This window comes from Cotesia typhae, unplaced genomic scaffold (genome assembly GCF_013202065.1).
Source record: "Cotesia typhae breed Kobodo isofemale line unplaced genomic scaffold, CoteBio_Ctyphae contig_4, whole genome shotgun sequence".
NCBI lineage: Eukaryota > Metazoa > Arthropoda > Insecta > Hymenoptera > Braconidae > Cotesia > Cotesia typhae.
Window position 1 is genome coordinate 6,249,733 of NW_027423748.1, and position 14,140 is coordinate 6,263,872.

At 27.6% G+C, this 14,140-nt stretch overlaps 2 protein-coding genes across 2 annotated transcripts in view; both read left to right on the top strand.

The window, feature by feature from the left end:
• Ggamma30a (guanine nucleotide-binding protein subunit gamma-e) lies at nucleotides 1-12,285 on the top strand. The gene is made up of 3 exons (XM_074242406.1): nucleotides 1-201; nucleotides 3,605-3,766; nucleotides 10,513-12,285. Exons 2-3 carry the CDS (start codon nucleotides 3,654-3,656, stop codon nucleotides 10,616-10,618), a joined length of 219 nt encoding a protein of 72 aa, XP_074098507.1. The 5' UTR covers nucleotides 1-201; nucleotides 3,605-3,653; the 3' UTR covers nucleotides 10,619-12,285.
• Nucleotides 12,286-13,574: 1,289 nt separating this feature from the next.
• Cht7 (chitinase 7) overlaps nucleotides 13,575-14,140 on the top strand; it is a 45,388-nt gene continuing 44,822 nt past the window's right edge. Inside the window, exon 1 of the mRNA XM_074242233.1 lies at nucleotides 13,575-13,856. Within this exon, the coding sequence (XP_074098334.1) occupies nucleotides 13,854-13,856 (3 nt within the window). The 5' untranslated portion in view covers nucleotides 13,575-13,853. The remainder of the gene's footprint in view (nucleotides 13,857-14,140) is intronic.

Below are 14,140 nucleotides of genomic sequence, written 5' to 3' on the forward strand. Positions count from 1 at the left end.
AGATTTGTAGTAAGCCGTAGTTAGGCTTCTATAAACCAATCTGAAGACCGTCAACCGTGCTCGGGACTCACTTTTTTCCGACCTGCTACCGTACACGGGTTCGCGTTGCAATTATTTTAAAATAAAAAATAACTGAAACGTCCGTAGTGCGAATAACAATCCACAGGATACCAGTTCAGTGACATCCTCGACAACTTTTACGTAAGTAGTTAATTCAATGATTAGCTTCCTCTTAAATAAATTTATTCAAGTTAAACAATTTATTTAATTTAAAGAGAAAGAGCTTAAAAAGAATCTTAAATATAATATAAATACAGACTATTATTAGCGGTCTGCCTTGAGTTTCATTCAAATGGCTAAGCAAATAATCCTATCTATACTTATCTCTAGATCGCTTAAAGAATTCCCGAGTACTAAATAAATTTCGTCATAAGTTATGCTCTAAGATTCTTATGATTGCTCAATAAACTTCGCTAAAATTGCACAGTTGAGAAACTTGGTTGTGTTTTATTGTCGCCAAGACAAATATGGGACATCATGTATGAGTTTAAGCATTCATACTATTGTTCAAATGCACTGCTTAACATTTTATTGTTGAAAATACAATATTTTTATTTTGTAGTTTAGATGTATGGTTATAAACACGAATAGGCTTGAACGGCTACGTTATTTGATTTCATTTTCCTTCTTAATACATTGGTATTCGTAAAAAATAGACACTTTTTAAATATCAATTTTTTAAAATTATAAAATTTTTTTTTAACAAAAAAACACAAACTAAGTTGATGAATTTTTGCATAACAGCAATCCAACTCTTGTTAGTCAGTAGGGTAAGGTCAAATATTTTATTTTGTTTCTGCAGAACTGAAGTTCAGTGTTGACATCAATGATAAAGGTGTCAGCAGTTAGAAAATATTAAATCATTATAAGGATTTGCAGACTTAAGTACAATCAATGAAACAATTAAAAATTTGCCGATTAAATATATTTAAAAAAATGTATAAGATTTGTGTAAAAATTTTTAATATGTTCATCAACACGTGAAGGAAAAATCTACGAAATTATTCACATTTTATTGAAATTCACATTTTACTCATATTGATAATCACAAAAAACTTCGAGGAAGAAAATTCTATATAAAATATAGAATTTATAAAATTTCTTTAATGTGTTTTTGAGCGTATTAAGGAAACTTCTCGTAAATACACTGATAACATTGTACTTATTGTGATTAAATACCAAATATATTGGAAAAATAGTTAAACTACTTAATTATGTTTAAGTAACCTTATTACCATACTATAATAAAACAAATCCCACTTTTGAAGTTTTTTTAAAAGGTTTCAGTTTTGTTTATGTTTTATGTTAAAGTATTTTTTTTATTATGGTAAAAATCACCATTTTTTATTTAAATTTTATAGAAAACATATTTAAATATTAATGAACAGTTCAGCCAGAGCCTATAACCTGCTGGTACTTTAGTTATTACACAAATTAAATTAAACACTTTAAATAAAAAAAGAAGTTACACTTTCGATAAGTTAAAATAATATCCGTAGATCATAAATCTAGAACATGAGTAACTTTATTCAACGAACATTTTTATGTATTCATACAGTAGCTGTAAGTACTGTATAAAGTACATCAGTAAATTCAAACATGATTCCTTTTATTTCAGTACACCAGAGGGAATAAATTCAGTAGTCGGGAATTTCGAATCCCTTAAATACACCCGGATATATGTGACTCTCGACTCTCGAACTTTATACACCCTCGTCATCGTATCCATCGGTACTGCGCGGAATATGTTCATTCAGAAAGCGTAATCCCATGTATCAAAAATCTTTTCATTTAAACTGTTTCAAAAATCCAATCATACTAAAAACTTTTTTTTCTTCTCTCCTTTTTTTATACATAGTAAATATCTAGAGTATAAAGTTTAATTAAAGATCAAGTTATTGACATAAAACATTTATGGTTTATAAAATAAAATTTAAAATACGTTATCGCGATTACAGTTAATCCGGGTAAAAAAATTGCCTGTAAAAATAAAATTTCTGATGGTCTAAGTGGTAAAACGGCAAGGACATAAATCCAGATAATTGCCAGGATCCACCATTGCATTATTCTTTTCAACATTATATAGATATACATTAACGACAGAATCTAAAAACGTGCAATGAACTCAGACAATCTCGAAAAAATTGTATCGATAAATCATTTGAATTATTTGATAGAAAATAAATTTATCAAACACGATAAAGTGACATTTATTGGAAGAAAATTCTGTTGAGATGACCGTTATAGATTTATGAGAAAAATTATTAATAATTTATAAAAGCATTCTGATAGTTGAAATAATAATAATTATTATTATTTTTTTATAATTTATTATGATATACCAAGGCACAAGCCACATTGCTAAAATTGAATACATTAATTAGTTATTACTACTGTATGTACAATAATTAATTTAGATATAGGAAGTATATACAAGGTTGAATGAAAATAACAAAACTAAAAAGTTAGATCATACTGAAACAGTTCGTTTTAAAAATAATGAAAGATTTAACTAAGAATAATCTTAGTAAATCCGGTAATGTTCATCGATAGCTGAAACATTGTAAACATAACTATCCAATAAACCGAAGTATCCAATTACATAATAATAAATAATTGATGAACAAAAAATGATTATAGATTTATTGAAAATTGAGTGATAATAAATAATTAAACATATTTTTTTTTAATACTTCGAGACTTTTTACATTTAATAATTTCAATGTCAATTAAAGATGACTCATTCACTTTCATTCTTAAAGATTGTGAACAAAATTATACTGAAATTAATAGATACCTGCAAATTTTAAGAATTGTTTAAAAAAATAAATTTGAATTTAAAAATTTATTTTTATAGAAATTAAAAAAAATTTTTGTTATTGTTTTAACAAAGAAAAAATTCAAAAACGAATGAACTAATAATTTTCATTTTTGAACTTAAAATTAATGAAACATTTTTTAATAAAAAAATTTGAATGTTTTAATTAAAATTAAGAAAAAAATTTTATGATTTAATTTTAGAGTTTTGAAATGTTGAGTAGAATTGGAAATTTTTTTTATTTTCCGTTAACTCAAAGAATTTTTCATTTGTCAAACATCCCTCTATTTATATATTTGTATGTATTATTGACCACAAAAACCGAAAATGTCCATTGAACCCCGACGGAAAAAATGACCCCAATAAATCATTGGTACATCAACTTGAAAATAAAAACAAAAACAAAATAGACCAGAAAACAAAAATAATCAATAATAAAAAAACACATTGTGTAGAAAAAACCCATTAATAAAGAAGCAGGGGTGTAGATGCATGATAGAAATGTCTCATTGTTTAAAAGTATTCTATCCCTGTACTTAAAATAAGTAAATATACACACATATATATATATATATATATATATATATATATATATATATATATATATATATATATATATATATATATATATATATATATATATACATAGATATCCTGGTTAGGTGTAAGCAGCATAAAGTACAGAGTACGGTAGGAAGTAATATTGATTTTTGATGATGGTTCCAGGCGCAAGCGCTCGTGTTATAACTTACGTCAGGGGGGTGCGGTTGTTACCATGGATCCCAGTGTACTCGCCAACATGGATAAAGACGCACTGAAGAAGCAGATTGAAAACATGAAGTATCAAGCCTCTATGGAACGGTGGCCTCTGTCCAAAAGTATTGCGGCGTAAGTTCATTTGGACACCTTTTACCATTATTTTACATAACACCTGTTATATTATTTGTTTACATTACAATAACACCATTTATGATTTTATGTTATGATTTTATTTAACCCTTACTCGCCCATCTTCTCCTCCATCATCCAGCCTCCAGCTTCCCTCATCTATATTTCAAATTTTAGATGTTGTTTTTTCACGTAAATTAATGCTTTGTGAATGCATGTTTTCGCTCACATATAATTACTTTGTTTGGGTTTGACGATTTAGTGATAATTATACGTGAATTATTAAATTAGCATTGTGAATAAGGTGAGAGTCTAGTATTGAAGTGAGCGAGAGACCTCGAGTTGAGTGTGGTGATTGGAATAATATTTACTCTTACAATCTAATTGAATTCAATTGAATTAAATCGTGAAAAATCCTTGATTAATAATACGAGTTTTAAATGAAAGCTTCATCTTATTTTATTTATTTATTTATTTTTTATGAAAATCGAAGACGGAGATGAAGCGGAGATTCTTGTTCAAAATTGAAATAAAAGGGGGAAGCACGAGTGGATATGAATACGGACTGTGGAAAATACAGGAGTGTAGAGGTTACGCGAATCGGAAAGTAGTTGGCGCTTGTGTACATGTCTTCTCGTGTTTTAGTTGACAGTCAAGGCTGTTATCCATTATTGTATGTACAATGTTTGATATACAATATACAATAAATAAAAGTACAATGGATTGTTACCAGAACAAGATCTCCTTGATGAATCCCTTCTTTCAGTTCCATCATCGGTGCTCGACTGGCTAGACTGTGCTGCTGCTGGCATTCTTCTTAGTCTGTTGATATATGATATAAGTGTGATCTAGATTTAGATCGCATATGCTTAAGAAGTACAAGATCATAAGAGGTACTTGCGTCGGGTTTGGATTTAGATTTTGATTGAGTTTTAGATAGGTAATTGGCTTAATTATGATGGGTATGATAAAATTGTTATGTTAGACTTCAATGACACGGTTAGTGGCACTTTCGAAAATTAATGAAACTTTTTTAAAGCCTTGGGACTGTCCTCGTTTGATTTTTTAACCTTGAAACCCTTCCTGGTGGGTAGTACAAGATCGTTGATCTGCTTTCTGTTTTTTTTTTGTTTACTTTTATGTGCGTTGGCATTGTTATGATTATTGGTATTATTTTAAGGAGAGCTTAGTGCCCTATAGAATAAGTAACAGAGACATGAATATGGAAGCGTTGATTTAAATTTAAAATATGATGATTTTAAAACAAATCAATGATAGAAGAAATAATGCAACATAATGCAATATTTAATAGACAATAATATTGATTTTGGCAGTCAAAGATTAAGGCCTAAAAAAGATATAAATAAAATATATAATAAAATATTATTCCGTTTTGCGGTCGATGAGAGTGCAGAGTGAAAGGTGCGTTTATAAGAGTACAGCAAACCGGATAGAAATATTCTTCTCTATATACAATTCCTCTCTTTCCGTAGCAGCTCTATTTATATATTATATATTTTGTTAAGAACTCTTCACTTAAGATTTATCCTCACTTTTAATTTAAATACATTATCATTTTAAACACGAGTTTTTATTTAAATATCATTTGAATACTAAATTATTATTCCTTTGACTCCAATCTCTGTTTAACATAAATTACTTACTTACTATTTAATTAAAGTTATAAATTACCGAATATTCTTACAGTATTTTTAAATAAATCAGCCGTGAAAATCCCGTAAACCCCGGCTTATTTTACCATGCACTTTAATATTAAATCCTAAATAACAAAATAATTTTTCAACTTCAAGCAATGACCTCAAATGTTTATACGACCACTAACTATTTAAACTGATATTTATTTATGAAAATTATACTTATAATTTTATTAAATTAATCGTATTAGCATCCTATTGGTTTTTTTTTATCATGAAGGCTTCTTGCGCAAAGTTTCGAGCATAATTTATCCTTTTTTTGCTTAAAATCAATGTTGTTGAGTTGAGTCTCTGAAAACTCCTTGAACGCAAATCTTTGCTTCACTGCAGTAGTTAAACTTCCTTTCACTGGAGTTTCCATCACTCGAGATATATATAAGACATATATTTATAAATTATAATAAGTTATACACTGACTGAAAGATTTATTCGGAAATAATGAACCAGATTTATTAAAAATCGTCTAAACTTATTAAAAAAATTCTTCAACAATTTTATTACAAATTTTATGCATTAAAAAATTTAATTTTTCTCAAAAAATTTTTATTCAAAGTATACAGGGTGATTCAGAATTAGTGTCCGACCAAGAAAACTTGGATAGAAGAGGCGATTTTAAGCACAATTGCAAGAATAAAATTTTTCGAAATTCTCAATATTTTGGGAGTTATTGAGGATTGAAATAGACCAATCAGAGAGCTCGTTACAGATTTAAAGAAAGAAAAAAAGTACAATAAAATTTACCAAGCGAACTTCATAACGAATGATATTATTGACTTATTTATTTCAAAAATAATATAAGATGTTATTTCTTTTGTTTCGAATAAATAAAAACTTTAATATTTTTATTAGAGAAAATAAAATTATTTCGCGCATTTCCTCGGGCTTACTCGAGTAATACAATTATGGTCTTAAAATTAGTATTGCTGGTTCTCCTGCCTATTGTCATGCAAGTTGTCTTGATGATTGTCCTACGGAGTGTTATGTAGAAAATCTTACTAAGTGTTCTGACGTTCAACAAGTATCTTAATTTCATCTAGTAGATCGGTGGGATTTATGGGAAAAATTATTCTCTACAAAAAAGTGATAACATCATTTTACCGTATCATTAGCCCAAAAAAGTTGGAGCTGCGTCTCGGTTGAAAATTGCTATTCACTCCAAAAATTAAGTTTCCATTTATGAAATTCCACAAGTATCTCACTTTTATTAAATGAATAGGTAGGAATTATAGGAAAAATTATTCTCTACAAAAAAGTATTAAAATCATTTCACTGTATCTTTAGCCCAAAAAAAGTTGGAGCTGCATCTCGGTTGAAAATTGCTATTCACTCCAAAAATTAAGTTTTCATTTCTGAAATTCCACAAATATCTCACTTATGAGATACTTGTGGAACTTCAGAAATGGAAACTTAATTTTTGGAGTGAATAGCAATTTTCAACCGAGACGCAGCTCCAACTTTTTTTTGGGCTAACGATACGGTAAAATGATGTTATCACTTTTTTGTAGAGAATAATTTTTCCCATAAATCCCACCGATCTACTAGATGAAATTAAGATACTTGTTGAACGTCAGAACACTTAGTAAGATTTTCTACATAACACTCCGTAGGACAATCATCAAGACAACTTGCATGACAATAGGCAGGAGAACCAGCAATACTAATTTTAAGACCATAATTGTATTACTCGAGTAAGCCCGAGGAAATGCGCGAAATAATTTTATTTTCTCTAATAAAAATATTAAAGTTTTTATTTATTCGAAACAAAAGAAATAACATCTTATATTATTTTTAAAATAAATAAGTCAATAATATCATTCGTTATGAAGTTCGCTTGGTAAATTTTATTGTACTTTTTTTCTTTCTTTAAATCTGTAACGAGCTCTCTGATTGGTCTATTTCAATCCTCAATAACTCCCAAAATATTGAGAATTTCGAAAAATTTTATTCTTGCAATTGTGCTTAAAATCGCCTCTTCTATCCAAGTTTTCTTGGTCGGACACTAATTCTGAATCACCCTGTATAATAAATTTTCATAAAAAAATACAATTTCATCTTTTTATTTTGCCAATCCTTGCATAATTAAAAAATTTTATTTTTCATGTTAAATGTGATGTTATTACATTGAAAAAAAAAAAAAAAAACTTCATCACACTCAAATAAATCATGTGATATCACTAAGAAAATATAAAAAAAAATTAAAAAAGATTTTATTTTTGGGTGAATAAAAATAAAAAGGGAATAGATTCAGCGGTAACAGAGAAAATGTTCTGTTATAAAAATAATCATATTTATTATTATTATTATTATTATTTTTTTTTTTCATAAAACCGGAGCAAAAAAAGGCTTATAGAAGTCGAGATAAATCAATATTCAGCATGACGGGTACGTGCATCAACAGTAGAAGCTGTAGACGTTGATATTCTCCTTTTATTTTATACCGCAATTTATTCACTATAGAATGCCCAGTAAAATTATTTTGAAAGCAGTAACTGATGTATTCATACATCGGATGTGCTACGGCGGGCTAGGTATTTAATGCAACGATCGCCAGGCAATGCGCTGCATCCAGAATTTTAATTTTTTTCCGATGGATATGTGTGATACCTTTGAGTGTGAGTAACTAAAGAGTGTGTTTTAACACGCATACATTAATATGACCGTACAGCATACAGTATTTAGTATAGAAAAAAGAGTAAAGAAAATAATAGAAGGATTGTTTTAAAAGGCGACGCATTTAGCGGGGTCATTGTTTTTAAGTAAGCTCTGGTACGGTTCGAGTGAAGGGCTTAGCTTTTTGCCTCTATTCGATGGGAACGGGGATTTTTTTTTTAAAATGGAATAAAATTATTTTTAGCGAATCGATCCACTTTTGTATGGATATGGGAGCCAGTTGAGATAGATGGAGGCGTAGTAGAAGTTGAAGTTGAATGGAATGGAATGGAATAAAATAAAATGAATTGTAAACTAAACATTGGGACTTGGTTTATGCTAACCGAGGTAGAGCTAGAAGTAGAAGTAGAGGTAGAGGGCTGTAAATTAACGGGCTCCGGTCATGTCGGAAATAGAGACCGAGACCGATCGTCGACAACCGGGATGAGATGCGCTGTCGTGAAAAGACAAGATATGGGTGGGATTTGAGGCGAAAATCTCTTGATTAACGCGATAGTCTACGTCATTCTATGTGTCTTCGGAGGATTAATTCGCTGATGGATGTTTGCATTTGATTTATTGCCTTTGCATTTCTGATTCAGGGTTATTCATTGTTTTAAATCCCTTTCTTTTTAGTTTTATCATTCCGTCTATTTTTTTATTCATCGTCTTGTTAGTAAAGTACCTACTAATTATTATCTCCTATGATGAAAAATTTTTTACTGTGTATGATGTGTAAAAAAAAAATAATTAATATACGATAATGTATAAAATATAGATAAAAAATATTTTCTCGTGAAAAAATTTTCTGATATGGCCATATATGATCATATCATGCTAGATATAAAAATAAAAAAAATATTTCGTTATAATTTTTCAGTTTTTTTAAAAATGTATACATCAATTTACGTGTCTTATTGAACAAAAATTGGTTTAAACGTTAATTCACGGGTTCAATAGCTAATTTTTGGCGACTTTTAAAAATATGTAAGAAATACGTGCATAAAAATATAAAAAAAAATTCTTTAAACTATATAATATTTTCGTATTTAAATTTTTATCTATTCTAAGGTTTATCTATAACTTAGAATATATTTTTAATATACTTCAATTATAGTTAAGATGTATAGAAATCAACCAGAAGTTACCTGTTAAAAATACATTTTTTATACATATTTTATTCAGTTTCATATTTCAACATGTACCTACTTTACTGAAACAAATTATTTTCATGAGGGTTACTTGAAAGAAACGTAATTTTTAATAAAATTTCTTGGATCTTACAGACAAAATACGTCAATATAAGTGTCTATTCAAATTTTTCGACACGAAAAATTAATTATTTAGATAAATTTTATCAAAGAATGTCTATGTTATCTTTTGTATCACCTCAAAATCCTTTTATTTATGTAGCGTCATTTTAATGGGTTAATAATAGATCAATGTCGTGTATCAGTCATTTAATACCTGCGACTAGACTACACATAATATCCCTCTTTATACTTATACTTTCAATCTTAAATTTATAACACTGTCTACCTTACGGCACGTTAATGTACGTTAGAAGAGTGAAAGCTTGAATTAACCTTTATACCAAGTACCAACCATTATCCTATACCATCTTAGTTTATTCTTTTTCTTCGCCATATCTTAGAAACCGTAATCTTACCATTTCCATCTTCTATTATCAGTCACCAACACTTGAACTTGTTATTTTACAGCATAGAACAAGAAAAAAAAAGAAATAGAATTCAATATTTATGTCAAATGAACCAATTTGGTTTTTCTATTTTTTATTTACCGTCACTTTTAATTGATACAAGTAGCATTTATAAATTATTTATTTGTGATAATTTATTAAGATATTTAAGGACATTCTAAGATGACATGCTCTACTTTTTTGTGAATTTAATGATTTTATAAAAATTTTATTTTAAATTCACTTTGTGGGTAAGAAATAAGTATTGATACTTTTCAAAGTAAAAAAAATTTTTCAAATTTTAATTTTGATTCATTTATTTGACAATTTCAATTGTAAGAAATAAAAAATTTCCAGTCCAGTATATTGATTATTTTTATTTAAAAAATCAGAATTTTGTCTGTAATTATTATGATTCAAATTTTCTAAAAGTTATTTTCATCATTGAAGTCCTAAATTAAATATTAAAAAATAAACTGCCCTCTCTTTATACACAGAAAATATTTAGACAAACACATATACGTTTATTACGAATAAATAATTTATTTTCCACAGTTAAATTTTCTTTTTAATTTTAACTCGACCGTAAAATTATAAATAAATTAATTTTTTCGAAATAACTCAAGATTATTTAAATATTTTTAACTTTAATCGTATTATTTATAATTAAATTAAAATTACAGAATGCGAGAATACGTTGAGGAGCACGAGAAAAGCGATCCACTGATCCACGCGCCTGACAAGAAGAACAACCCCTGGGCTGAAAAGGGAAAATGTATCATCATGTAAACCCCGAGGCTACCACTTATTTTAAGCAACATCAACAAACAACAATAACAATAAACACCTACGACAAAAGCGATTGCAATTAACGAATAAATAAAGCGACTGCTCACTAATAATTTAAAATAAAAATGAAAAAAATGGTTGAGATGGATCCTCAGGTTCAAGTCACTAATTAATATCCACGAGCTTATTGATTGCTCATTATAAATAAAGCCATCGTAATTGTGGCTTTGACTTGGATCTATTCGTCTTTTTTATTATGATATTTATAAACATAATTATAAATTAAAAGTGACGATTAGAAACTAATTAATTATTACTATTAAATTAAACTTAATGAAATGACAAAGGGACAAAACAATACAATCATGATATGATTTAATTACTATTTATTTATAATTATTTATTACTGAAAGATATGTATCAAATACTTGTATTGAAATTTATTTGACTTCGCCAATCATAGCTCTGAAGTCGTTAATTAATAGGAACATAAATCAATCAGAGATTAATATCACCTTCGATTAAATTAAGCGTTAACTTTATTTATAAAAATCTACTCCATTAAGATAAAAAAATTCAATTGTGAAAAAAAAGAGGTTTAAATAATAAATAAAATAAAATTCAAATGTCAATCGTATATCATGTTTACAATCTCTAATTGGATTCAAATAATTTTTATCATGCAATATTGCAGACGCATTTATTTAAAACTGTATACACTTATACATAATGAAAAAAAAAAAAAAACAAACATCATCTTATTGTAATTATCATTATAATAATAATTCCTATTATTACCATTATTATTATTAAAATTATTATTAATATTATTATCATTATTATTATTATTATTTATAATATTATTATGATATTATTAACGATCAATCGATAAAAGAATGAAGTTGATATTTGAAAAATTTCTTACGATAATATTATATATTGTGCAATGCTCTAACTTTTAACAACAAAATTATTAAATTAAACGATTTAAAAGTTTACGATTTCATTCATTGTTATTTTGATTCATTTATCCTCTTGCAATATTTATGATAATTAGAAATAAGGTATTTTATTATTTATTTATTATAATTATCGCAATCATTGAACTAGTGACCTGCAAAAGTGTTTTACGAGGGACATTTTGTAAATTGGCATTTTTATAGGCTTAATATAGGGAAAATAAATTTTGTTTTATGAGAGAGTGTGAGTGGATTGAAAATCATGTTCATGATTATTAGAGTTTTTTCATTAATCGGAATGTAAACTGTTATTTATGTTTCAATTTTCATAATTATTTTTAGAAAAATTGAATTAAAAAAAAAAAAAATTTATTTTCTTTACGATTCAAGTAAGATGATTTTTTTATATGCAGCTTAAAAAGAAGTAATATTTAACAGTAATTAAGTTAACAGCAGTTAAGTTATAAGCTTCTTCTTAGGAAGAAATATATTTATTTCAAGAATACCTCATATTTTTTGTGAGGAAGTTAAAAAAAAGTGGTTGGTTCTTAAAGTATAAATGCTATTATTTTTACGTCATGGACAATTATCATATTTTTTTTTTTCGATAGCAATTACAACTAAATTTATTCAACCTAAGTATAGTCTTTAACTTTAATTTAACACTTCATTTTTAAATTTTGAATTATAATAATAATAACAATAATAGAAGGTATTACTGAAGTTTTTTGTTTTAGTACTAAGCGATTAGTAAATTATCTTTTTCTCTTAAATCAAATAAAAAAAAAATATCAAATTATTTTTGTGTAATGAATTGTTATTATTTTTAATTACTTAGAAGAAATTTTTCAATAGTTTTATTATCTTCTATTAATTGAAAAAAATTTCTAATAATTGGAAAAATTTGAACAAATAATAGATTTTTAAAAGCTGAATTTTCAATAGTTAAATAATTTAGTAAAGTAATTTGATCAATACGCCACAACTATCTCAAATAGTTCCATACTATTGAAACTAATCTAAATTATATCAATAATAGCTGAAGCAAATTGTTAGGTGTTTTACCCCTTAACTTATAAAATACCTTCATTTAAAAAGCATTCATTCCTATTCATCATTCTCTTAATTACCTGGTTCAAAACAATTCTTTGAAACGTCAAACTCACCAAACTTTCCGCAAAAAATTTTTCCCCGACCAAAATTCCCTCTCGCTGTTAATTAAAAAAGCGAAATCTCCATAATTTAAAAAATAATTTCAACTAATTAAACTCGCCTAATTAAAGCAATAGCCGGTATGACAAATGCCTGAAATTACACTTGTTTCTCATCTAAAAATTAACAATGGTAATTAAAAAAAAAAAAAGCTACCCAAATTACCAAAGTTTCCAAACTAAATTTCTACTGACCCCTCCCTCTCCGCGACTTCTACGTAATATAAATGAAACAAATAAAACCCCTGCAATATTTAATTTTTAATGTGACATTAAACTACTGATAAGAAGATATAAACAAGTAATAGATATCCTAAAAAAAGTATTTTAAATCTATCTCTCTATCTGTTCCTCTCTCTCCTTCTCTCCCACTTGATCTCCGGTTGGATTGTCACTCACCACTTAACTTTGGTTCGTTGTCCCTCATCGTCAACGTAAACATTATAAATGCATTCGCAAAGTATAGGATCGACGTTTCACTCTCTCGCGTTCCCATTTACCTCCATTCGGACTTTGTATAAACACACACACTTATTCACGCATACTTTTACACTCTTACACACTTTACTGCAGTGTCTAGATATATACTTAACCACAAATATAAAGATATATATGTTAATGCACATACATACAGATCAAAGTGACGGTGACGGTGGGGATCGCGACACAGAAACATAACGGTGTTCACCACTATAGTTAAAATGAAAGGCGGCTTAATTGTTGTCTATAATATTGCTCGAGCAAGTACTAAATTTGAGAATGATAGTTTCAGTATTTCCTGACCGTCTGTCAGTGTTAGACAACGCCCGACACTGTTCACATCGACACTAGCCATTCTGTAAACAATTCACAAAAAATAAACAATTTCCCAAAAAACGTGAGTGTCAAAAAGTGAAATGCGGTGATTCAAAATTTATATTCAACTATCGACCAAAAATATTTTCATTATTACTATTATTATTTTTTATTATTATTAATTGTTGAATTTAAGTGAATAACTTGCAAATAAAAAACAGTTGGACCAAAAATAAACTTAAGCAACGACAGTTTTTGAACTACTCAAAAATGGTAAGTCCAAAAAATAATAATATTTAGAATAAAAAATTATTATAAAATTACCATGACCTGCAAGCGAAGATTTCACTTTAAAAGTTTGATCATATATTATAATTTACAATAAAAAAAATTCATTCGCCAAAAAATAAAAGTTGAGCAAGAACTTGAAACAGGTCCAGCGTTTGCGGTCGCACGTTTTCTATCATACAAATCTGGATCTCCTCTCACTTTCGTCGTTCAATAACCTGCAATACGTAATTTTGGCAGCGATACACTTTACGAAATTACCATCGAGT